The sequence below is a fragment of the Naegleria lovaniensis genome, assembly GCF_003324165.1.
Source record: "Naegleria lovaniensis strain ATCC 30569 chromosome Unknown tig026, whole genome shotgun sequence".
In the NCBI taxonomy this organism is placed as follows: domain Eukaryota; phylum Heterolobosea; class Eutetramitea; order Acrasida; family Naegleriidae; genus Naegleria; species Naegleria lovaniensis.
This window is the reverse complement of record NW_025407848.1, coordinates 108,469-134,322: the sequence shown is the minus strand read 5'-3', so window position 1 is coordinate 134,322 and position 25,854 is coordinate 108,469. Positions and strand designations below refer to the sequence as shown.

Below are 25,854 nucleotides of genomic sequence, written 5' to 3'. Positions count from 1 at the left end.
TAAAAATTAATTGTTCACAAAATATGACACGTTTAATTCGTTCCGACCTTGTCTCGTGGAATGATACGCAAATCAGAGCCATACTTTAACCAAACATTTCCTGCAGTTTGACTTGGATTGATTCCGATACCATCATTGGAGAGAATGGCACTTGTTTCAGCTGAAATTTGAAATTCTTCAGCTGCGTATTTGAGGACAGCTGTGAATGGAGCACTTTCTGGAACTTTGATTCTGTTCATGAGAGAGATTTTAAAGAAAATATTTTGAAAATTAATTTCGGATTCATCCAGAATGGATGCATTTTCGTTGAATTCAGTTGATGAATGAATGGTTTTGTCCGAACCGTGATGATTGAGAGTATTTCAATATTTCATTCATATCGATTGTAAAAGAATTATGAATCATTATGAATTTAATGGTTCCGAGAATTGCAATCGAATTTAATATCAGAGACTGTTTAGGAATATTATTTACATACGTTCTAAAAGGTTGTTTTGGATGTGAAGTCAATGTGATTTTGAAAGTCACCTTGTTTTCGGTTTGTTGTGGAGCTTGAGTGGTTGATGATGAAGACATTTTTTTTATAATCAGGGCAGCAATTTCGTTCAGGATTGTTAAATGCTGACGTGGCTCTCTTCGACCTCGAAAATTTCCTGGTGAATGGATAAATTTATCAAAATTGTTATTTGGGAATGTCAGCAGCCTTAAAGTGGTAACTTGTTATTAATCATATACATTCTCTCGTGTGACCAAAGGTAAAACACCTTGTTGCTCCATTAACAATCGTACCGAAGTCACAGCATCTTCAATGACTCGTTCTCGATCCAGTAACTTATTTTCAGGAATATCCTTTGGAAGATTCTCTGGATCGATACTTTCTTCATATTCTACATCTTTAAAAAGTTGACCACATTTTGGAACTCCCTTAAACCATTCTCCCACATATTTTTGACCTGCTGTAATGTAATAATAAATACCTGGACCATGTTTTAAACCATCTAAGTAACTTCCTTCAAATCGATCTCCATTCTTTTCAATGGTACAACCTGTTCCATGTTGTTTATCATTGGCCCATTCTCCTTCGTATTTGGTGCCATCGATGAAATACATGGTACCATAGCCCCATCTCATGTCGTTGGCCCAATCTCCTTCATAGATTTCTCCATTATCGTAATAATAGATACCTTTACCGTGCTTGAGACCATTCTTCCATTCTCCATTGTAGATCTTTTTCGATTTTTCTTTCGAATACAATACTCCTTCTCCTTCTTTCTTACCATTGGCCCAACATCCCTTGTAATTGAATTTCTGAGTGTCTTCCTCACCATAGCCATGTTTTTGGTGATCCATCCATTGACCTTTATAAGTTTCTTTGGGTTTCACACCTGCTTGTCCCGTTGGTTTGTACACAGTCGCTCGCATTCCATGCCTCTGAGATTTCATATCGTTTTGTTTCCATAATTGAGCTTTTGGAAGTTTCTTGTCTGGAATGGGTTGAAGTTCAACTCCATTCTCTTTCGATTTGCTTAAATCATCCAATTCAATCATTCCAGCTAGGTATTTTCGATAAAGTTGTTTTAAGGATTCGAGTTTTTCTTGCTCCTCAGTAGGAGGATGGCCTGGAGCTAGTTTATCTTCAGCACAAACTTTTTCGAGTGCTTTGATCCTGTTGAGTATTTCTATGACCTTCGTGTTGAGTATTTGCTTTTTTGGGAATGTAGAAATGTGTCTGGCAATTCTCAAATTTTCCAAAGCTTCCATGGTTTCCAAATAGTGGAATTCTGTTTGTGAAATGGAGCCAATGATCACTGAAGCACTTTTCCCTCCGAGTGCCTCGCTGAGAACAGCTGTGACCATTGAATCTCCAAATAAGCTATTAATATTCACATTTGAGGTTTTTGCTCCCTTGACTTTGGTATGATGCACAACATTGTGGATGGCATTACCGAATGCAGTCAAACTCTTGTTCAAGCTTGCTCCTTCTTTCAAATGTTCGCCCTTGGCTCCCATTTTACCAATTCTTTCAGTTCCTTTCAAATTTACAAACATGAGCGAGGAGGAGACATCTTGTTCTGGATGGTCCAAGTCATTTCTTGTCAATCTCAATCTCATGAACGAATGGAGTCTGATCTTTCGTTGAGCTGTCAATTTTTGACTTCGTCGAATGCCATCGTCAATCAATGATTGTAATTGCTCCCAACTCTCCACTTGCATTTCTTTCAAATTTGTAATGAATACACCTTGTTTGGTGTGTTTTTTAAGTTTCAACTCTTTTTCATCGTCAGGATCAAGAAGATCCAATATTGTGTCATTGCTCATTTCCCAAAACGAAAATGAAATCGAGTACGCAACCTTATCTGCCACTGAAGATAAATAAGAGTATCCTTCTCGAAATGTCAGATCGACAATTCCTTCCTCTCGCTCATTTCCAATCATCATTTCTGTTTTACCAGTTCTTGAAGAACCGTAAGAAATAATTGTGCCATTATATCCCTCAATGACAGCATTCAATAGGGGCACACAAACCGATTCGAATATTTCATTATTTGACGTTTCGCTGTCAAAACAGTGATCAAATTTGTATAATAATCCTTCTCTACTCTCTGGATGATATGCAATGAGTTTGTTGACATCGGAAATTTCAATTATGTTTTGAGCATTGGCACTTGATTCTTCGGCTGTTGTTGTTGAGATTGATTTAAAAAATCATTCAAACAGTGAATGTGCCATTCGTGCATAACCATTAATGTAACCTACCTGGCACCGGAGCCAATCGAATACAAACATGAACATGATCATAATGACTCTCAACAGTGCCACCCAAGTCGTTCTCTGCACTTTTGTAGGCCCCTCCGTCGGTAGAAGTGTCCAACAAACTACTCGACTCGATCGAGCTCTCTCCGTTAATACTGCTCAAGTTTAATGATCCGTTCATGATATTAATTGTTTACTAGAAGAAACGAATAGATAGGATCGGGGTTGAACTGCACCTTTGACTGTTCTCTCTCGTAATTGTAATTCCTAGAAGGTTTGATGTTTTCAATTTTTGCGAGCTGTAAAATATTTGAAACGCGGCAAAAAATTTGCTGAACAAGGTGAGTGGTTTTCCCAATCATTGAACTCCTCTGCAGAGATAGATGTATTCCAATCCATGCCGTGTATTTCTCAATGATTATCTGTTAAAGTCAAAAATAATGTCTCCAAGTTGTTGTGTTTGGGATATCATGGAATTGCATCTGTCTCTCTTTTTCTTTGAGTTGTGAAGAGTACATTTCACCGATTTCTGTGTTCTACAACAGCTTGTACAAATTACTTTGCAGCAATTCTCAAACGTACAAAATTTGACACAAGAAACACAAATGTTGTAAAAGCATTTTGAACAACAATGCTCGTTGCAACGATCACACATCGAGAGCTTACAACAATGACAAGTATTCCTAAAGCTCATCTTGTTTCCTTGATGACACTCTTTACAAACAATTCCTGGACAAAAGCTACACAAGAAACAGCAATTTGGGCAAAATTTCTCTCCAGAATCATCTACTTCACGGTGGCACCTCATGCACATGTTGCTCGAATGACTGCTAGTAACAGTAAACCGGTTGCTACAATCTTCACAAATGTACTCTCCACAATCTTGACAAATGTATTGATCTTTACAACTCTCACAAAGATCATAGAACTGTGACCAGCATCCCTTGCATTCGATTGGAATATAGGTGCTACTAGAATCAATTTCTGCATCACATTTGGAACAACAGATGATTGATTCATCATCACTGTTGCACTGGTCATCATCCGATGTCTGATTCATACATTCTGCACAGTAATAACGACCAAAATAACTCTTCAACGTATCATCATCATGACTCAGACATTCCTCACAATAAAACTTTTCACACCAGTGACATGTCCGATCATGTTTACAACTCCAACACAGAATGAGAGAATTATTTCCACAATGGAAGCAGGGACAATGTGTATTGTGGTCGACCTGGAAACGACCTGAACAGTAATTGCAAGGATGTTGATCTGAAGACATTTTTTAAATTTGAAATGTCCGTAAATTTATGGAATGTTTCCTCCATCAGAACAAACAAAATTATGATTACATTGCTCAAGGATGTCTCGGGATTTTGTAGCAATATTCCTTCCAGCGATGTTTGTCCTTCTTCAACTCCCGACAACAATTTCAGACTTGGATGAAAAACAAGGCTTGATGAATATTTTTTATTATGAAAATTTTGAAAAAAAAATGTTGAGCCGAGCTCTTCTTCGTTCTTCCTCTTCATCGTCATCAAAGGTATTTTCGGGTGTTGCTGTTTCCACTCATCATCACTCGGCAATCATTTCTCTCTCATCAGTAAATAGTATTCAAAAATGTTCCTACAAGAAACATCAGTTTGATGAGGATGAATTGAATTTGGCTGAACAAAACGAACATGAATTAACAAGACCTTTGAGAACCTTTAGAAATGAGGAGAGAAGACTCTACAAGGAAGCAATGGCCATCAAAGAGGCCACTGAAAAATACAAGAATGCCGAGTTAAAATACGATGAGAACGGAAACCCTTTTCTTGAATTACCCAAAGAGGAACCACTCTCTTATGATGAGTATATGGCTGGTTTGCAAGCAAAAGAGTCCTCACCAACTTATCCGTGGGTACTCGGAGTTCAAGTTCGTCAAGCACTTTATGAAGTAGAAAAGGGAGCTGCAGCATCCTATGTACCACTTTCAAAATATCACAAGGAAGATTTACGCGTTTTTCAAGTTGCCAAGAAGTTGGGTACCATATGGCAAGAGTCAGATTCTAAAAAACCAATCACAAGCGAGGATATTGAAAGTGCTTTCAACTTGTACAAAGATCATTGCGAAAGAATCAAAATGATGAAGAGCGAATACTCTTTGGAATATACTAGATTATTGAAAGTTCTTATTAATATGGTTTTGGTCAACAGAGATTATTGCCAGTATGCTAAACAAACCCTCAATGCATCAACAAAGAAATACAAAAGAGATGTGCAAGGTATTGAAGCAGATATTGAGGCAAAATTGAGAGATTATGAGTCCAAACAAAGCGACCAAGATAGACTTTTAATGATTCACATGCCTTCATACACGATTCAATCCATTTCCAAGATGGGTAATATTTTGGATGCATACGAGAACATGATCGTGCAATGTGTGAAATTAATGTATCCTGAAAGATGTTCCATTTATGATATGGAGTTATGTAAGAAGCTTCTCTATATTTGCCGTACCTCAACCGCTTCAAGTCTGGTTGAACGCAGAAAGGAGCTTACCGATATTTCAAAGGCTCACTATGACAGAGACACTCTCTTCCATAATGCCGTGGTTCTTTGCAAGGAGTCTGAACAGAACGAAAGAATTGTCAATGAACCTTATGAATTAGAAAGACCAATTTTGTAATTTGGATGCTGCATACTTTGTTATACTAATTAAATTTCCTTAATGTTTTGGTATAATCACTTTCCATCAAAAGACATTTGGCAATGAAAAAATTTCGGTTTGCTCGTTATTTCAACAAACCTATTCGAGCATTGTCAACATTTAAACATGATGTTTTTAATGTAGTGTTGTTGTTGTTGTGAACATTTTTAGGATTGCCTTAGAGAGCTAATAAATACATTTTGAATGATGAAGAGATTGAAATTTCTACACGCAAAAAGGTTAATCGACCTTTCTGATCAAAATTTCTCCAAAAGGTTCAGATTGAGCCACGTCAATAAGTCCCTTACTCTTGAGTACAAGTGTTTCGTAGAAACATCTGGCAGCAGTTTGTCTCTTTCTTCCCTGTAACATTTCTGTAAGACTGAGAGTGTCAGTATCTGCTTGTTTAAAACCTTCTTCTAACATGGCTAACACCTTAACGGTTCTTTCAGTCACACCAGCAGGGGATGGAGTTGTGACAGCTACACCTGGAACACGAACTTGAGGTGTTGCTGCTGCCTTTTCTCTCAATTCCTTCTCAATTCTATTCTTATCTTCAATAATTTGTTTCTTGCGTTGATCTGTGAGAGGAGTCTTTGTTTTGGAAGCTGTAGCAGTAATAAGCATGTCATTGATATCTTCATTAATGTCAAGATCAGCTGCAATTGGAGACAACTCTCCTGGTCCCATGGTTGCTCTTGGTCTTCCAATAGTTGGTTCAGCAGCAGCACCAAAGACCTCAGTAGGTCCACCCATATCAAAACCTCCTCCAAAACCACCAATTTCCAATGGACCTTCTCCAGGTGTCACACCAGGAGTAATGGTAGCTCTTGCTCTTTCTCTTTCATCAGGTGTTAAAGCAGCAGTAGGAACAGCTCCAGGCTTTTCTTTGGTGGGCTTTTCCTTACTTGTGCTCTTGTCAATGGATGTTGAGAAGAAATCAATAAATCCAAGTGGAAGATCCATATGGAATGGAGCTTGCTTCCAAATATCTCGAGATGGTAATGCTCTTCCTACTTGTTCATATTCTTCTCTGGTGGCAGGAGCTCGATTTCTTTCTGTCAACAAATCATTGTGTTCCTTCAATCTCTTGGTGTAGTATCTTTCAGTGTAACTGGTTGGATCGTCATGAATTAACTTTCCTGGTCTTCTCTTACGTTTTTTAGTGGGTTGAGCTTCTTCTTCTTCAGGTTGTTCTTCTTGAGGAGCTCGCTCTTCTCGTGTTGGTTCAATAGGCTCTTCAAAACCAATTCCTCCTAATCCACCAATTTCACCAAATTGCATTGGTTCTCCACCTGGTGAAACGGCTTCACCTGGTCCTCCAAATGGTTGCATGATTTGTTGAATATTGATACCTTGTTCAAAGGCCTTATCACCAAGCATGACACCACCAGTGGATGGAGGTTGCAAACCAGTGCTGAGTGCTCTCTGAGCTTCAACTGATAAAGGTGTTGTGACACCTGGTCCTCCTGGAGTGGTTGGTACTTCCAATGAAACCTAAGTTGCACCAAGTTTTAATATTTCACATGCAATCCATCATTTCAGAGAGTGTCATTATTAAAATCATCGTCATTTTGAGATGATCATGAATAATAAATCAAACAAATATAACACAATAATGTCACAAGTGTCACAGTTGATGATCCACCTTGGTCAATTTCATCCATTCAAAAAAAAAACAAATACATACTGGTTCAATTGATTCTTCTGTTGACCATGCTGCATAATCAACCAATGTAATATCTTTGATATTAGCTTGCCAATTTTCTCCAAGTTCCAAAGTAATGGCAGCAGCATTAGGAAGTAACAACAAATCCAAATCACTGACTTCTGGCAATGTAATTTGATTTTTAGTAGCGACCATGTGTTGAACAGGCATATTGATATTCTCATCGGTAACGTCTTTAGTTTTTGCCTGTAATTTAATCTTTGTCAAAGTTTCATTACATTCGGCCAACACATATTTCACTTTTCTGGAATAAATTTTGACCACACCCAACAACAAGTGTCCGTTCGTTCTCAGAGCAATAGGAACCGATGGATCCACAATACTCTTAACAGATTTCTCTAAATTCAAGCTCGCAATCGTTTGTTTGTTTAATTTCTTGTCCCAGTGAGCTGCAAGCCAGACCTTGGCAAGAGGTCCTTTCTTGGTGAGGATAAATTCAGAATAAAACATTTTTACAACAGTTGTTAATTAGTGTGAATATTGGTTCCGGCCGATGATCAATAGTTGTTGCTGATGATGAAAAAAGAATTTTCTCAAAAAATGATGACAGGCCGTTACTCCGAAAATTCTGAATTTTTTTTTGATGATGCAAGCGTTGAAAATGGCGCCAAACAATTCCCGCATTTTGTTGAGTTTTTAATCAAGCGGATTTTAAAAAGGTTTTCACGGTTTCCATGCAAGGTCACGCATTGCTCTAGCTGCAACCAAAAAACGACGAAACATGTTAATAGGTTTATTCGTCCTTATTCGATTTGTCAGATTTCATCTTTAATTTTTCTTGCAGAAGATGAACAACTATTTTCAATCTTAATGATTACTGTTCGTTCGGGAATGATGATGAGATTCATCCATGACCTTACTTGGTGTTGCATGATCTTGTGAAGTATGAGTCACTAGTTCAGAATTTGTTCGTTTTTTTGTGAAATTTTCTTCATCGTGTTGAATTTCCGTGACGACCATTGCAGGATCTTCTTGATAACTACTACTTGACAATTCTAACGTGACAATAGTTTCACCATTCATTAATGTCGTCGTGGTTGAGGTGGTTATGGTAATTTCACACATGGATGATCTCTGGATGATGGGTGATGAAGATCTTGTCATGACATTTTGACATTCATCGGAAAGATCAGTACTTGTTGCTGCAACCACTGATGGTGAAGCTGGTTCAACACTCACACGTTTTGTATCATCCAATTCTTCGGTACTGTACACAACAACGAGTGGTTTCTTCTTGTTCTTTTTAGGTTGTGCAGGAGGTGCCTCTAATTTACAACTAATTTCATATAATTCTTCCATAGGTCTGTACAATAAATGAGTCAATCGTTGATGTAGTATTGGAATAATGTCAATATTGAATGAATTTTGTTGATAGGTTTGAACTTGACGAATTAATTGACCCAATAATCTCCTTTTAGAAAAATTAATTAAATTTCCTTCTTTGGTAAAATCTGAATTTCCTTCTTCAATGAATAAGAAATCTGTTAAAAATATGCCAATATAGGGCAAAACGGTTTGATCTGCATAATTCGAGAGAGCTTGTCTCATGGCAGCATAACTTCTTTTTGGACTTGTCAATTCGACCAATTCTTGAAATTTTGTTCGCCACTTTTCTGGAACGAGATCCCAACTCTTTTTCAATCGATGAATGGGATTTGAATTCAGACCCGACACAATATCATACATGGTATTATAATTGTGAGTTTTTTCACATTCACTTGCAATTTTGATAAATCTTTTCAACACATAGGATCTCTCTTTCACTTCTTCATGATTGAGAATTTCTGTAGCCACCCACATTCCAATTTCATTCGAAAGATTAATCATGGCATAAATATTTGGAGCTTTCTTTCGTCGAGTTTCTTTCATCCAATTTAAATTTAAAAATTCTTTAGGTCTTAATTTTTCAAAAAGTCGAAACGTGACAAGAGTGAGTTGAAGAGCAATGGTTCGTTTGTCAAGTTGCCATAGCGGTGTGGATTTGAGAGATTCCACTTCAGAAAAATGGTTTAAACGATTCAAACTTGCAATTTTCTTTAAGGGATTTTGAGAAGAGTTTGAAGTCATGGCATGGTGCTGGAGAGTTCCCTCAATTTCATGCCTTAATTTCACTTCTTCTAATTGTTGTAATTTAAATGTTTCACGTCGTTTCGAAGATCTCTGTAGGAGTGATTGAAGAGTTTTTGAAAGAGTTTTCATTCCAGTTTCATTCATTTCTTCACAAATAAATTGTTCCAATTTCATTTTCAATTGTGAATCCTCTCTAAAGTCATAATAATAATGTTGAAGCCATGAACTCATCACTTGACCGACTCGCAATCGAATGGGTTTTAAAATTTTGGTGTGAAAATTTTCAAAGTAAACTTTCAATCGTTCGAAATCTTTTTCTCTCTCATACAAGAGACATTGTTCAGGAGGTGGAGTGTTATATCTTTGAATTAATTTTTCTAAAAGTTCAGTCGACGTGGTAAACGATCGGTAGGTCAGTAAAAATAATTGCATGAATTCATTATCGAATTCTTCATTCGAGGTTAGTAGCACGATCAATTTATCCAAACTTGCTGCTTTCACAGATCCATTTTCATCTCGAATGATATTTGTACTCGATTCTCTCTCATTGAATCCGTCATACTTGTCTTGATATTCCTGAGTGAAGAGTGGTTCCAAAGATTTTACTTCGATACATGAAAAATAATGTTCATAGGGTTCAGGTTGATGTAAAGTGTGGATGAATGAGGAGGATTTTGTGAGTGAAGATTCATGAGATGTTGTTTCAAGTTTTCGATGATGTAACAATAAATTGTTACTGCTGCCACTTGGATTCAATTTTCGAACCTTTCGCGAAGTGTCACTTGTCTCTTCCAATTTCTTTAAAAATGAAAATCCAGAATAAGTGTCAAAATCAAACAATCCCGATTTCAATAAATGAGAAGCAGCTTCATAATCAAACGTTTCATACAGAGCATCTACAGCAGGATAAATTCCTCTAAAATAATACAATTCAATTTGCTCTCCAAATAATGGATTATTTACAATTTCTGTGAAATCATGTAATAAATTATAAGTGACCGCTGACTCGATTGAAGATCCAAAAGTATTGATCGTTGTGTGCGAACGGATGGATGGTGTATTGTTATTCTTTTGCATCAAAGTTGGAGTGTCTGGTGTGGTTGGATGGATCGAATTGGATTCCAATAATTCATGTTGTTGTTGTGTTGGTGAATTTGCTAATTGGTCGTTATGAATAAAATTGTGTCGTTTACGTCGAATGTTCGAAAGAATTTTAATGTCTTCATCTGACATTTGTGAAATGTCATTCAAACTCGTCGAATGAGGTAATAATATTCGATGTCGACGTTCTTGATGATTTTCCTCACTAGATGGAGAGGTACAGATGGTTTCGTGATGATGATTCAAGTGGGATGAGTTGGGAATCCATTCGGAGCTCATTGAACTTGTTGATGATTCTGTTGTTGAATCGTTTGTGTGAACTGGTGTGGTGTTGTTGTTGTTGGTGGTGGTTGACACCGGATCATCATGATGGTGTTCAAAAGCTGACCTGTCAACCGCTTGCTGTTGTTGGAACATTTTTTTGAGCGAGCAGTTATTTTTGTGTGATGACATTTGGCGACATGTCGTTCGGGAAATGCAATTCCTTTTGTGGAGGCGAATCGTGTTGTTGTGATTTCCACGGATCCTTTAGTATGATCATGAGAATGCATGAGGGTTCATCAACAAGATGTTAAATCACTTTAATGTCTTCTAACTCAATGGAAGGATGATTTTGAATCTTTCGTCGTTTGGAATAAATATGTTTCGTGACGGTGCTGTACGTGATGGGAGTTTCATCTTGTAAGGTTTCTGTTGTCGTGTCATTTCCTTCGTCCATGTCAATCATAACAATAGAATTTTCAGGTAAACTTGTTGATGAGCTTGATGTCATCTTGTCATCTTCTGTGGTTGTCTGTTCTATTACAGCCATCTCATCTTCTGTGATTGTCGAAGGTTCTGCAGGTGTGGTGGTGTCCTCAATCATGTCAGCAATCTCTAGAGATGCTTCTTCAGTCGTTTCGTTTTGTTTTCTCTTACTGGCCATTCTTTGATTCTCTTTCAATTCTTGTTCCTGAGTAGTGATGAGTCTCATGGCATTAATGTTAAAATTATAAGATTGACATTCATTGGCGTATCCCAATAAACATCTGCCCTTAATAAGAAAAACATAAAATTCCTCGTTTGGATGGTAGATCTCAGCTACACTGAAATGTTTCACTTTTTCTTCAATGATGTCCAGAGCTAGCTTCTTTTGGAGTGTATTGCTGTGATGTGCTTTAAAATGTACCATATACTTCAACTGTTTGTCGAGATCATCTTTATGATCCTCCAATAATTCTTTTAAAAATGTTAAAATATTTCACACAAAATGTTCACTCTTTCAAATTCATTCATATACATACTTTGAAATCGATTGGTCAAATTTTTCTCATTGGCAGGAAAAAGGTCAAAAATTGGATACATTTTGAAAAGAAAACGTGATGAAATGTCTTCCATTCTAGAATGAGCTTTTTCAAAATTCTTTGCCATTTTCTTGCACAAAACCAGTGGTGATATTTTCCTATTTTTGATTCTGATAAATATTTGACCTGTAACTCCTGTTTCCAAACTCTCAAAATCTTTTTTACCATCTTTTACAATTTTAACTTCACCTTCCAAAAAATCACAAGGCAATAATTTCGAGTCAATATCTTCAGAAGGTGTTTGTCTCTCTTTAACTTGCCATGTAGTCAGTGTTGTTTGAGTAATGTGTTGAGTTTGTTCCGATGCTGAGGTTGCTGTTGTCGTCTGTTCAGTGGTAGATGATGGCATACTTGGAGCTCCTTGTTCGCTCGGTAATTCTGTTGATGTATTTGCTGTAAAGGATAAAGATTCATTACTAATTACGGAATTGGAGGCACTAAGAGAAGGAACTGTTTCTATAATGGCATCTTCTGCTGGTTGTTGATTGGATTGAACAACAGGCTCTGATGAGGCAATTTGATTTGTCAATGCATTCACCTTCTTTTCCGGGTTTTCTTTTTTCGATTTTTGATTGATCTTGTTTTGTCTCTTTTTTGTTGCATTTTGTTGTTTTGTCTTTTCCTTTTCTAACACTTCTATAATATCGGAGAGTAAGGTATCATTTTCTACAATTTTTTCTCCAAACTACGTTTTCCGAATAATTAGTATTTTTCGAATTCAGTAATAATTGTGATAACCATAAAACCAATAAATTTCAAAATAATATTTTTCATCCCGATTGGGAGAACGGTCATCATTGGAAAACAATAAAATTCGTCATACCTGCTCAAGCAATCCTATCGCTTCCTGAACGGCTTCTCTCTGCCTTGAACTATTACATGTAAACAAAATTCCCTGTATGGAATCAAAATCATGAACGCTCTTGTTCTTGAATGAATATCCTCCCTTCTTGTGTTTGGGCATTTTTTTTGAATAATTTATATTAATAATTTATTAATTTGTAAAGAGCCAAAATTTTGAACCACACTTGAAATCATCTGTTATCAAAGCTTCTTCATTTGTTAAGAAGTCAAGAATGTTGTGAAAGATCAGTTTGCCAATTTTATGGCGGCGCATCCGACGTTGAAGCGCACTAAAAACCTGTCAGATATTCGTCAAGTCAAAAATGAATATGAAAGCATAAAAAAATTTATTCGTTGAATGTCATGCAGTAGAATTGGTAATAGTTCTGGTTTAGGGTGCTAGCAAGGATCTGTCTTCCGTGAGCTGTTCGTTGGCACGCTGTTGTTTTACAAGCTTCAGCTGAAGCGAATAATGGTGTAACGTCCTATGGCCTCTATATTTCGTTTCAGTTTGTCTGTTGTTGCAGTAAGAACCCAAGTTGCTTCGGTTCTTCAAACCCTTGCAAACCAATCAGGAAGAGACTCACTCATTTTATTTTTGATTCCTTTGGAGTTTACTCAAATCAGCTGACGTGGGATTGACGAATATCTGACAGGTTTCTAGTACCAATTGCGCCGCCATAAAAAATGTCCTCTCAAAAGCACACATCCTTAAATCATGATAAAAAGAAAGAAATGATAGAAAGGCTCGAGAAACGATGTCAAGAATTGGAATGTCGGCTATTTCCGTTAGAAATGTTGCAATGGGAAGCATCAAGTTTTCTTCTTCCGTATTCAAAGAATAAAACTCTCAATCATACAACCATCTTCCAATCGGAATTGATCAGTGAACCGAATGAATCGCATGCAAATTCTAAAACATCATTAACGAAAAGTAATAGAAATAATTCTTCCATACTCTCAAAAGGATCTCTTTTAAAAAGATTAAGAAATTTATTGGAGTCATACAACTCGATGGAAACGCCCCTAATGAAAGAATTTATTCTTAAAATGCAACAATGCAATTTACTGGAATATGAGTCATGTATTAGTGATGCAAAGATGGAAAAAGAGTCCTTACCCAATGAATATAGTATGAGAGGTACTATTTCAAATGAATATTTAGAAATGGATGAAAAATCTTTGCAACTTCTAAAGAGAGATGCACAATGGAGACTCATTGAAAATCAAAGCGAAATGATTGACCGTTTGTCAAAATCATTTGAAGAGCTTGATCGACTTTTGCCTTTACTAGACGCGTTAAACGATCGAAATCAATTCACAGATCTCTGTAACAAGCTGAATGATTTGAAATCGTTTCAAATAGAAATGGACAACATAGATTCCTCCTCCACACAACAATCATTCAGTATTCAACAAAAACTGTGTGCATATAACGATTTGGTAAGTGGTGAACAGTTTCACAATTTTACCTAACAATTCAACACCATTTGCCGCTTCTTCCAGATTTTAACAATTTCAAAACAATTTTTGTTGTGGGACAAACTACTCAGCCAACTCGAGTCCAAAAAGAATCCATAATAATAGTTTATTGTTGGTCATGCGCTGGATGTACCTTCTTCTTGCTTGGAACACAAAAACAACCCATACCCGATTCTGTATTAAGGTTCGACCGTAAATTCTCATTTTCCATCTTGACTTGTTCCAATTGAGATTGTAAGCTTCGTAGTTTCCTTTCATATTCCTCATTGATCTCATTCGTCTTTGGCGTAGATACGGTGTGTTCTACTTCTATTTTGGGTTGAAAACTTTGATCCAAAGCAATTTCACCGGCCCAATCACGAGACGGGGATGACTGTTTTGTTTTTAACATTGTACATTGGTCTCTATAAATCTGAAGGAGTTTGATGTGTGGAACACTTCCTAGAATGGATGGTTGAGAGCTGTCAAATTTTTCCTTAATGGTTTTTTCCAACGTTTGAATGACGGAGAGAACCTTATCAAAATTTTTCTTGGCAAATAAATCCATGCATTCATCGAGTTGTTTCATCGCTTGCTTTGACGTCTCTGAACTGTACTCGACCCAGTCATTGGCATAGAGCTCGAATAGAGGAACAGGATTTTTCTTATTCTTCAACAAGAATTTTCCAAGTTTTCGAGATTGAAGATGAACCTCTGTCAAATTGCAAGCATCGAGCAAGTCCTTTGTTGTACATATAATGACGCCTAGTGTGTTCGATGCCTTTGAAATGTGGGAACATTTTGAAACAGTTTCAGAAAATAATGTTGTGCCAAACCTTGCTTCAGTACCAACAAGTCCAAATACACACGATCCTACATGAACGCCAATACCAATGGATATTGGTACTTTTTTGCCATTTCCCACAGAAAAGTCCTTGTTAAATTGACGAACGACCTTAACAATTTCAGTGACTGCTTGCAAGGCTTTTTTAGGAGCTTCAGGAAAAACAATGACATGTTTTCCGTGATGTGATCGTTCCACAAATCCACCATTATTCTCAACCACTGGAGTGAGTTGTCCAATGAATGAATTAATAAATGACAAGGTTTCTGGCACTGAAAATGATTCCATGAGGTCAGAAAAATTTCGTACTTCTACACAAACCACTGTGGAGCGTTTCATCGCTGAATCCCCGAGCTCAAGCGTTCTAAAGTCTTTTCCAATTTGTGTCAAGCTATTTGTTGGAGTAAATTTTAAGAGAGTTTTGAGTTGATCGACCTGTTTTGACAAGCCATCCATGAGCAAGTCCAACATCAATTTCGTACTACGAGTCAAGGCCTTGGTAAAGGTTCCTTCGTTAGATGCCTCTAACATTATGGCACCTCTCACAAGCGTGTCACAACTAAGAGGAATTACCATTAATTCTTTCACAATCTCATTTTGCTGCAGATATTCGCATGATGAGGCCAATTGATTCAATGTAAGTTCATATCCTTGCATGTTGGATATTGTGAGGGCATTACGTGATTTGATGGCAAGTTTGGCCGCTGTGACACAAAGTTTATAACTTGCATCCACAAGTAATAAATCTTCAAAAACTTCCGTCTCGTTATTTTGTTCCTTTTCACAAACGAGCTTAAAGTCTGACGAGTTGGGCTCCTTCAAAATCACACAAACTCGATCGGCATTAGTAAACTCTAATAAATGTGTTGCTTGTTGAGAAAAAACATTTGACAACTCTATCGAATCAGGAGGTATGAAACTCATAAAAGAATCTTGAGGATGTAAGGAGTGAGCATCTGAGTGTCGTTGCGAAAAAACAATCTGGTATTGTTCTGACAGCTTATTTACCATCAAACTTGCACCACAATAATTCCATGTTTTAAGAGCATCCTCAAAATAGTTTCGTAAAATCCTAGAATCTGTCTGGTGAGTTAAACAAAAATCGACCAGTCGTGTTTGGATAAGGGCTGTATAGAAGTGAAGATTTTGACGCTGAGCAATTTCAGACGCTGATGTATAAAGCTGTATGACTTGAAGTGAGTCCACTCCATTCAACTTGGCGATTTCTGCTGATGTTAATCCCATGGCAGCCTCCATAAACACTGGATACTTGGCGTAGAGATCAATGACGTCCTTTTCGTGTTCAAAAATTCTCTCCAATGTTTTTTCTTTCATGGTTTTTGGAGCTTTTGCATTTGGTCCCAGCATGACTTCCATTATTGAGAGTTTTGACTTCTTTTGATTACCTTTGGTTGCTGAAATGTCATCATATTTTTCGTAAAATGAGGTCAATATAAGTATTGAAAACCACTTGTAAAGTAAATAAAACGGCGTTCCAAACGCATCATCAATGACGTCGTCAGCCTCATGAATTTGTTCTGCTGCCTCTTGTAATTCGTCTTTGACAAAATGTATTAACGCCTTTGTAAAGTAAATGATCAATCTTGAATAAGTGGTTTCTTCAATTCCTTCAAGTAAAAACGAAGGAGAAAACGATTCCACTTCACCATATAAAATATTAGGAATGTGCTCTAGACACGTTACCAAATCGCTCTCAAATTCTTTAGAGTACTTTCTATTGAAGGTTTTAACTTCCTCCAAATAGTTATTCGTTGTGTCTCGATCTAAACCAAGTAAAATACACGAAAGAGCTAGCCATGCTCCGCTTTGAGCTCCCCAAGAAATTTCTTCAATTTGTTCAGATGCTTTAAATGCCTCTTCAGAAACTCGTAACACTTCCTGCAGACCATCTTTACATGCAGTAATGCAAATTTCAAAGAATTTGGTGAGAGCATAATTGGGTTCTGCTGCGTGGTTTTCGCGTGCCGATTTGATACCGACTTGAGCCAAATCGCATCCAAGCTTGGGTTCGTCCAAGTATGCTAACTGCCAGCTGCAAAAAGTTCAAACAATATTGAAATCATTCAAGTCGTGTAAGGAAATAATTCTAGGTGAAAAATATGATGAAACAACAAGCTTACCCTAGAGAAACGAGAATCGTGTGTGTAAGATCTGCATAGAGGCCATCTTCAATCATTGTTTTAAACAAGAGTAAGGGAGTCACGAAGAGAAAGATTTTGTTTGAATTCTTTCCGATATATACTCCTTGCACACATTCAAGAATACACCTTGCAAAAGCAATAGCCTCTTCATCGGCACATTCTTTCATTTCTAAAATTTCACTCATATCAGCAAAATTCTGGAGTACGTCTTTGATTTGATTGGTCGCAGACTCAATCCACTTCTCCGTGAATGAATCGCCATTAGCAACTAGACAATGAGTGGAAGGGTTTGACGCCAATAAGTCCACAAATTCATCATACATGGTTTCATATTTTGATGATGCAGATGCTGACTTGAGAAGAAGAAATCGGACCTTCAGCCGATCCACTGTATCGACAATATTCGGCAAAATATTCTGATATACTTCCACTGCTGATGAATGGTTTCCAGACACATACTCGCATTCTGCATACAGTAAATTCACGCTGAGAGCTTGTTCATAGTATGATTCGTTCGACCAAGAATTGGCAGGTAATGTTTGTTTTGCCTGCGTTACATAATCAAACGCCGATTTTAAATTATTGGCTGCTATTGCTTCTGTTGCTTGCAGACAAAGCCGCTCAATTTTTTGATGAATTTCTTCCGCTTCAGTCATAATCGCAATTAGAAATTGTACAGCCTGTTGATGATGATGAAGTTTTAATTATTGGCGAAAGAATTTAGCCTTTTCCAATAGGGAACTGAGGTTTGTGTTTCACGGTAGAGGAGTAGTCCTTTGACTTCAGTGTTCAGCAGTAAGTTCCCGAGAACGAAAGTTTGTTCCTGCCTTATTTTTTAGAGCTGATTCTGCAGCGGCCCTCAAAAAAATTTACAATTGAATAACCGTCAGGAGTTGGCGCGTACAGTTGGGATATCTCACAAACAGTAACTGAATGAGACTCCACTTTTGTTGATGGCTTCTAAGGACAAGGACCTTTTTGACTCATCATACTCTGTAAAGGTTACAGTCTCAACATTTCATCTTCAGATGTTGATCCAACAAAAGGCACAACGTTTTTCGTTTCAACTTTTGTTGCACAAAGGAACTTCAAAAATTCCATCTCACTCGACAAAAAGACCCCAAGTATTGACTTGACTTGTTCCACGAGGAGAGAATGAAGAACAGTTTCAAGCCAGCCGAAAAAAATGAGTTCAGCATCAACATCAGAAGAGAATGATGATTCATTCCACAACAGCAACAACAATACGAGTACCACAACAACAGCCTCATCATCGACTCATGTTTTTTCTACACCTACCATTCAATTTGAAACCAATTTATTTGGAAATAATAGGGTACCTTCGGAAATTGCCTCCGTCCGAAGAACGTGCTGCTCCTTTAATGAAACAATTTTAGGGTTCGGAAGTGACCAGGGAAATATTTATCTTCATGATCGATTTAATCTTGAATTGAAATTAACAATTTCTTATTCTGAAATTTCACAAAAACGACCCAACACAGCCGTATCCATTACAAAGCTAGCACTCACTCCAAATCTCATTCCTACCACCGTGGGTGGAGACCAAACAACAAAACGAAAATTATTTATTGGAGCTGTAGATTCCACTATGATGGTGTACATATTGGAAGTGGATTTACATGCTCAACAAATTCCAAATACTGATATGGTTGTTTTCATTCCCAAAGCTTCACGACTACTGAATACTCACAATCAACACAAATCAGAAATTACATCCATGGTTTGGTCCAATGACTTCAGTAGAATTTTCACAGGAGATGCATCGGGTCTGGTTTTAGAATTTAAAAATCAGAAAAAATCTCTGCTCTCGATCGGAAATACTTCACAAGTGTTAAAAGAGGAAGGGGCATCCATTGTTCAATTGGCTTGCTTTGGAGACCATTTGTTGGTTTCTTCAACGAAAAGGTCCATCGATGTCAATCTCTCTGCACAACAATATAAGGGAATTGGTACAAAACCAAGAGATGGCCAATTCGGAGCTTGTTTTCAGTATGCTCCAAAAAAGAAGGACGAAAACAGTGCATCTACAAGTGCCGCACAAGATCAATTTATTCAATATGCATACTCTGCTCGACCTGGTCGTCGTATTTGGTGCTCGGACATTACCACATGTAAAGTGTTGTCAACGCTCAAATTTACCTCTGTTTCACAGCTCAAAGATTTGAAGTTTACCTATTTGTTACCCATTGGTCCTTTCTTGGCCTCCTATAACGAGGAATCCATTGCAATTTTGGACATTATTAAGCTTAAAATTTTGGATGTTCGGCACAATATTGGAGCCATCAAATCAGCATTCTGCTTTGGATTTACTCTCTTCCTCATTCATCAAGTCAACAATGATATTCCTATTGTGAGTCGAATGGATATTGAGCTAGCAGAAAGCGAAAAGGTATTTTTCATTAACCAAACAAGGCCTCGTCCAAAACCAATGACCACTGGTGTTGCAAATCCTCAATCGCCTCAAAAGAAAGAAGAAGTACCTTCTTCATCCTCGCCACTTCCATTATTGGTGGGTCTTTTGAAAAAAGGAGAATCTGGTGCTATTGCAGCATCGCCACCTGTGAATGTTATGCCAAATCCATCTCAGCCACAAGCAATTCCATCCAAGACATCAACAACAACTCAATTGTCCTCTTCACCTGCTACACCTTCTTCATTTCTTAGCGGTAGATCTCCACATTCTTCCTTACTTTCAGATTCGTCCTCAACCACAAGTACATCATCTCCAAAGGAGGGCAAACTTCTAGATTTTGATGACCTCAAAACTGCAAATGCATCTCAATCACAAGCGATTCCAAACCAACCAACAAAGACTTCGTCGTTTAGTTTTTCTCTTCCAGGAACTGCCAACTTGAAAGATAAATTTGCAGATTTAACAAGTGAAATGATGAAAAACGCAGCCAGAATTTTACCAAGACAAGACTCCAATAAGGAAATCAATACTTCTTCCCAACAACAACAAACAACTAAAACCTCCCTTCCACCATCGTCGACCAATGATGAAAATAAGGATTTGCCAAGCTCATCTGTCACGAGTACTCCAAAATTAATTTCCGGCACTGCTCCACCAACAGCTACAACCATCATTGCCAACACTTCACAAACAACAAGCCATCAAGCTGAAAGAGATTGGTTAGCACCCATATTGGTTCAACCAAAAAAAGTTAAAAAGAAGAAAAAAAAGCCAGAGAGACTGATCAGTTTCGATGAATCATCTGAAGCAAGCACTACAACATTATTGGTCGACAATGTTCCAAAGAAAAGAACAACTAAAAAACGATCCAAGTCCAAAGATTTTGACCAGCTGTCACAAGTGTCGGACGAGCTTTCTTCAATCGATAAATCTGGCTCATTTGGAAGCGATGACGAAGAGGGAGAAGGTACAGAAGATACCATGACAAGTGCATCAAGCTTTGTAGAGCCATCACCGGTTGCAGAGATGCTACTAGAAAAAAACAGTTCAGAATCTTCCTCAACTCAACATGCTATGGATAACAAGGAAACAACAAGTGACATTGGCAATGAAAGCATTGACATTTCTGAGCAAAATAATTCGAAATATATTGTGGAAGAGGGTACGAGCATTCAAACTTCTGAAAATAAGTCGCAATCTTCCACAGAACAAGGTCCAGTAGAACCCAATTTGGAGGGTGAGCCTGAATCAACAGAAAATAACTCTATCAATGAGAAAACAGCAGTGATTCCTAGTACGGAAGCGAGTACTGTGGAAACTGATGCCACCACTGGCAGTGTTGTAACACAAGAATCTTCCAGTGAAAACACACCTTCTCTAGAAGACGGCCATGTACAAAACAATGAAGCCCAGCCCATAACGGAGACCTCATCTCATGAAGATCTGGATACTTCTCTAGCAACAAATTCGAACGCTGTTTCGCAAGATATAATTAATCATGATGAAGAAAACAATAAGCCAATGAAAACAGTTCATCCTGAGGAAACCAAAATGGTGCAAGACAACTCTATTAGCCCAACGGAGAATACTCCAATCACAGAACCAGTGCAAACAAGTGACATGGAACAAGAAGCTGAATTACAAAAGAAATTGGACGAAGAACTCGAATTACAAAGACAGTTGGAGTTACAAAAGCAGCAAGAAATTGAACAACAATTAGAATTGGAAAGAGAAAATCAACGAAAATTAGAATTGGAAAGAGAAAATCAAAGAAAATTAGAACTTGAACAGCAACGTCAAATTGAAAATCAAAAACAAAAAGAATTAGAACAACGTTTGGAATTGGAAAGAATTCATAAAGAACAAGAGCAACAACGAAAAAAAGAAGAGGAAGAAGCCAAACGTAAAGAGCAAGAAAGGATTGCCAATGAGCTCAAACAAAAACGAGTACTTGCTATTGAAGAAAAAAGAACGTACTTTTATGAGAACATTGTGAATCCCACTGATCATTTATTCGAACAGCTTTCTGAATATCTTTCTAATGGAGATGGCGTGTGGTGTCCCGAATTTTTGACATCATTGACTTTATGGTTTGACAATTTTGTCAAATTCATTGAAAAAGAAAAACACGAAAAACACGACTATTGTATTATTTCTGAGCTTGTCACGAAGGAACTTGATGTGAATCAACAACTTCAACTTTCCAAGCTCATCAATTTTAGATTTGAAACTCTTTTTAATTCCAAGAACACCTTAAATGTGGATGACATTAACCATCTCCTCTCAGCACTCCATGAATTTTTGGACATGCCACAATGTTGTATTCTTTGTAATAACCACAAACTTGTAGAGTGTGTGAATACCATTCTCAAAATTGAAGAAGAACATGGCTATCTTTTGGAAGAACGAAACAAAATTACTCGCTTATTGGAACAATACAAAACCAAGAATAGTACAGAAGCTCGTGATCAAATTTTTTCAGAAATTGAATCATTGAAAAACGATTTACCTTCCATACCTTTGAGATTTTGTTCACAATTGACACTCATTCATACAGGTGGTATTGAATTTTGTGCATCCATGTTCCCATCCATTCAGGTCTGGAACGTACAACAAGCCATGGGACTTTTGACCAACAGTAGTGAGCGCTCATCTTCCATTATGCCAAGTCACACTGAAGTATGCATACTGACCCATGAAAAATATCTCCACTATTTGACACTTGTTTATCAATTGAATCATGCAAGTCATATTAATCAAGAATTTATGGAACACTTTTTATCAGAATTAGTTTCGAACTATGACAAGGAAGAATCTGAACCAATTATGAAAACGATCATTGAGGAAACACTCAATAAGCAAAATTGCTTTTCCGATTGTTCAACCATTGAGCGTACTCTGAGAAAGAATATGCAATGCTGTAAATCATGTCTCTTTTACCTGTATGAAAAATTAGACAAGATTGAAGATCTAATTTCCATGTTAGTATCAGATTCATCCCACAACATGGAAGAATTAATCTCATTTATGGAAAATAGAGCAGAGAATACTCACAATTGGATTTGTCTATTGAAAAGTATCGACCATGTCAAGGATGAGAAACTAATTTGTACCAAAGAGCAAGCCATCTTTTTAATGTGCAAATGTTTGGGATCCATGCAAGCACTCAATATTCTTCAAGACTTACTCACAGAGTCATCGTCATGCATGCAAGATGTCGATCCCATTGTCTATTCCAAAATATGTGAGTTGGCCAAAGCTGAAACTGAACAAAGCAAGTTGAGACATAACATGATTGAGATTGTTGACAGTTATATGTGGTCTGAGAAAGAGGAATGTATTTCTCCTCAGGTGCGATCATTGTTTGCCTTCCAATCCGATGCTCCAAGCTCACTTTTCAGTCCTCTGGCTCCATCTGAAGAGTCGTTTCCTTACGTGCAGTCGTTCTTCAAGTTGGCACCCAATCAAACCAATAATTTTCATTCTGTTCTGCCGAGATTTGCTGAGGATTGTGGCTATCACTGGGGAGCTCAAATTAAGGTTGGCAAAACATCGAGGTGCTTCTCATGCCGGCTACCATTAAGCGAACGAGTGGGTAGTGATGTTTTGGTGTTTTCGTGTGGTCATTGTTGTCATAGAACTTGTAATTCGTTGGAGGTTTGTTCGATTTGTAAGCAAAGCTCTGAATTGATTAGCAAGAAATAAAGAATGTGCGTGTAAGGAAGCTAGCTCACGTTGTTAAATCTTTACTGTGTACACGCTACAATTCCCACGCTTCTTTTTCGTCAACAAGATCATCCTTATCCATTTCTTCGTCATCAACCATGTCGACGGCTTGCTCTTCCTCGTCTTCAGAAATCAACCTCTGGTATTCTTCTTTTGCATACTGAGCCCATACATTACTGCTGGTGGTTCCCAGAGTACCTTTTTGCTCAACCAACCAGAACTTGGTTAAATTGAACAAGATGTTGAAAAATACCGGAGACATTTTAGATCGTTTGACATCAGAAAGGGTAATAGCATCTCGATTTTTTGGTTTTAGCATGTCAATAATTTGGCAATGGACGTCGTTAAACGAAATTTCTGGATCGTATTGTTTGATTCTCTCCTTCTGCTCTGCAAACACTTGTTCAAGCTCGTAAAGGCTTAACACTCCGTCACCATCAATATCTACACATCTGAACCAGTATTCTTGCGCAACGGGAGTGGTCTTGTCCTCTTCTGAAAGGCAAAACCAAATAAAATCTTCATAGGACATCATACCAGGTAATTTTGCGGTAAGCTTTTTTCCATTACCTCCCATTATTCGATCGACAATAAACTCTGTCAAACAATTATCACCATATGCCATGAGATCTTCTTTTGACAGCATACCATCTCGATCAGTGTCCAATTCCCAAAATTTACAATATAGGACATAGAAATGTTCATACGCAAAAAAGTTAATTTCGTTGTTGGTATCTTGTTCCCGATCTAATAATTTAAAAGCATCGACGAGCGGGCTATTTTTGAGCTCCCTTAATGAAATTCTTCCATTTCCAGATCTATTTAACGTGTAGAAAATTCGAATAATGACAGTTTCCAAATACTTTTCTTGAAAATCTGGGGTTGATTCTAGAAATCTCAAACCAGGATGTACTGCCAACAGCTCTCTCATGATAATCTCAAAATCTTGCGGGATGATAAAATCATTTTTCTGTTGCTTGATGACATTAAAGTACCTGTAACTTTCATTGTCAAATTGTAAATGTTTTCGATAGTACTCTTCAAACATTTCGCACGTTACTGAGCCAGTTCCAAGCTCGTCAATTCTCATAAAAATATGGCTTTTGAAAAAGGATGGCATTTCACAAATATCAGTTACAACCTTTCCAAAATGTTCTAAGGCAACTCCTGAAGGATGATCTAAAAAGAAACTCTTAATCTTGTAAATGTCTTGTTTTAACTTTTCGCTTGTTTGTGACTTTTCATTTGGAAAATAAAATCTAGGAATTTGAGAAAAAGAAGCTTCGTCCACTGACATTTTCATCTTCTTTTTCTGGCTTTCATAATTACTTGCAACATTTTGTAATTCCTGAAGTTTTCTTTGGAGTAGACCTGTTTTATGGCCGGTTGGGTCTGAAGAGATTCCTAACTCGAGCTCATCAGAAAAGTTAAGCTTTCTGCGAGCAGATGAGTTGAACTGAAGAGGTTCTGTTTCTAAATGTACAGCTGGTTTGTGAGATCTTGTTGGTGAATGGAGAGGTGATTTTGGAGGCGTTGAGCACGAAGTAGATGCTGTCGGGAGCGAGACAGAAGAATTGTATGAGTGTGGAGTAACGTGTTGCAGCGAGCTGGAGATTGACACAACATTTCCATAGGGGTCATGAAGGGTGGTAGTACAGGGTGGGTCATTGTTATTCACAGTTGAGGAAGCAGGGTGAGGATGTGAAGAATGATGGTGATGATTTTCATGTGTGGAAAGCTTGTGCTGAATGGAAGAGACTGAAAAGTCCACTTCATCCACAAGCACTTGAGATGCAGTGGATGAGGATTTTGAGGTGGATGGAGATGATGAGGATCTAGGCGCGGAGGAAAATATTTTGGGAGAGGAGTGTGGCGATCGTTGTGGTTGTTGCTGCTGGTGAGGGTGAGGAGGAGAGTGAAATGGATTGGCATTGCTCTTGAGTGAGGATGATCGATTGTCTCCACATCCCATTAACAAGGTGTGTCGATCGTGGAGACTAGAATTGAGGTTTTGTCTCTGAAAGGACAACAGTTCAGCTGCATTGTGAGGAGATGACGATTTGATATGGGAGAGGGAAATGGTTGAAGGATGATGTGCCAATTCCTCCATGGGCATGATTGGATTCTTTCTTTCAGTATGCTGGTCATAGCCACCAATGATGTTATCCGTGGTTGCATTGAAGTTAGTATTTGCGCTACTGTTACTACTCGATGTCTGCTGCTGAGATGAAGAACTTAATGATTCATCCATACTATTTCCGTTATGATTTTCAAGTGGTGGTGAAGAGGAAAGTATTGCATTGCTAAACGAATCGGTATATTGATACATTAAGTTTTGTGATTCCTGCTGACCGAGCCAGTACAAGTACAATTCGTTGAGCTTTTGCTTTGCGTATTGATTCAACTCTGAAGGAGAGTCAGTTTCTTTGGTTTTGGGAGAAGAAAAGCCAATGTTATTCGGTGATGATGATGGTGTTGGGGAGGATGAGGACGCTGATGATTCTTGCGTTAATCGATCAAGGTCCATCACGTGAATTGGGTTGTGTGTGGTTCAACAGGATAGTTGTTGAGTGGAATGATGAAGGATTGGCAGTTTGAATCAATATTGGGTTTTGGAAGGGATCGGGATGAAAGAGTTGGAGAGAGATTTTGTGGCGGATTATCAAGGTGTAACGGTCGTCACAAAAGT

The 25,854-nt window shown here is 37.7% G+C and overlaps 10 protein-coding genes across 10 annotated transcripts; 3 read left to right on the top strand and 7 right to left on the bottom strand.

Moving 5' to 3' along the window:
* Positions 1–32: 32 nt before the first annotated feature.
* On the bottom strand, positions 33–576 carry C9374_005986 (uncharacterized protein; the record flags this gene model as incomplete). The annotated part of the gene is made up of 2 exons (XM_044695796.1): positions 33–231; positions 479–576. The coding sequence occupies 2 exons, from the start codon at positions 574–576 to the stop codon at positions 33–35; spliced, it is 297 nt and encodes a 98-aa protein (XP_044547282.1).
* A 147-nt stretch (positions 577–723) lies between these two features.
* On the bottom strand, positions 724–2,935 carry C9374_005985 (uncharacterized protein; the record flags this gene model as incomplete). Its single annotated transcript, XM_044695795.1, has 2 exons — positions 724–2,678; positions 2,758–2,935. 2 exons carry the CDS (start codon positions 2,933–2,935, stop codon positions 724–726), a joined length of 2,133 nt encoding a protein of 710 aa, XP_044547281.1.
* Positions 2,936–4,255: 1,320 nt separating this feature from the next.
* C9374_005984 (uncharacterized protein) lies at positions 4,256–5,431 on the top strand (the record flags this gene model as incomplete). The annotated part of the gene is made up of 1 exon (XM_044695794.1): positions 4,256–5,431. One exon carries the CDS (start codon positions 4,256–4,258, stop codon positions 5,429–5,431), a length of 1,176 nt encoding a protein of 391 aa, XP_044547280.1.
* A 261-nt stretch (positions 5,432–5,692) lies between these two features.
* C9374_005983 (uncharacterized protein) lies at positions 5,693–7,631 on the bottom strand (the record flags this gene model as incomplete). The annotated part of the gene is made up of 2 exons (XM_044695793.1): positions 5,693–6,949; positions 7,143–7,631. The coding sequence occupies 2 exons, from the start codon at positions 7,629–7,631 to the stop codon at positions 5,693–5,695; spliced, it is 1,746 nt and encodes a 581-aa protein (XP_044547279.1).
* Positions 7,632–7,988: 357 nt separating this feature from the next.
* C9374_005982 (uncharacterized protein) lies at positions 7,989–10,769 on the bottom strand (the record flags this gene model as incomplete). Its single annotated transcript, XM_044695792.1, has 1 exon — positions 7,989–10,769. One exon carries the CDS (start codon positions 10,767–10,769, stop codon positions 7,989–7,991), a length of 2,781 nt encoding a protein of 926 aa, XP_044547278.1.
* Positions 10,770–10,923: 154 nt separating this feature from the next.
* On the bottom strand, positions 10,924–12,659 carry C9374_005981 (uncharacterized protein; the record flags this gene model as incomplete). The annotated part of the gene is made up of 3 exons (XM_044695791.1): positions 10,924–11,570; positions 11,636–12,380; positions 12,519–12,659. The coding sequence occupies 3 exons, from the start codon at positions 12,657–12,659 to the stop codon at positions 10,924–10,926; spliced, it is 1,533 nt and encodes a 510-aa protein (XP_044547277.1).
* A 566-nt stretch (positions 12,660–13,225) lies between these two features.
* Positions 13,226–14,014, top strand: C9374_005980 (uncharacterized protein; the record flags this gene model as incomplete). Its single annotated transcript, XM_044695790.1, has 1 exon — positions 13,226–14,014. The coding sequence occupies one exon, from the start codon at positions 13,226–13,228 to the stop codon at positions 14,012–14,014; it is 789 nt and encodes a 262-aa protein (XP_044547276.1).
* A 112-nt stretch (positions 14,015–14,126) lies between these two features.
* Positions 14,127–17,661, bottom strand: C9374_005979 (uncharacterized protein; the record flags this gene model as incomplete). The annotated part of the gene is made up of 2 exons (XM_044695788.1): positions 14,127–16,896; positions 16,985–17,661. The coding sequence occupies 2 exons, from the start codon at positions 17,659–17,661 to the stop codon at positions 14,127–14,129; spliced, it is 3,447 nt and encodes a 1,148-aa protein (XP_044547275.1).
* A 530-nt stretch (positions 17,662–18,191) lies between these two features.
* Positions 18,192–23,144, top strand: C9374_005978 (uncharacterized protein; the record flags this gene model as incomplete). The annotated part of the gene is made up of 1 exon (XM_044695787.1): positions 18,192–23,144. One exon carries the CDS (start codon positions 18,192–18,194, stop codon positions 23,142–23,144), a length of 4,953 nt encoding a protein of 1,650 aa, XP_044547274.1.
* A 55-nt stretch (positions 23,145–23,199) lies between these two features.
* Positions 23,200–25,692, bottom strand: C9374_005977 (uncharacterized protein; the record flags this gene model as incomplete). The annotated part of the gene is made up of 1 exon (XM_044695786.1): positions 23,200–25,692. One exon carries the CDS (start codon positions 25,690–25,692, stop codon positions 23,200–23,202), a length of 2,493 nt encoding a protein of 830 aa, XP_044547273.1.
* Positions 25,693–25,854: the final 162 nt, after the last annotated feature.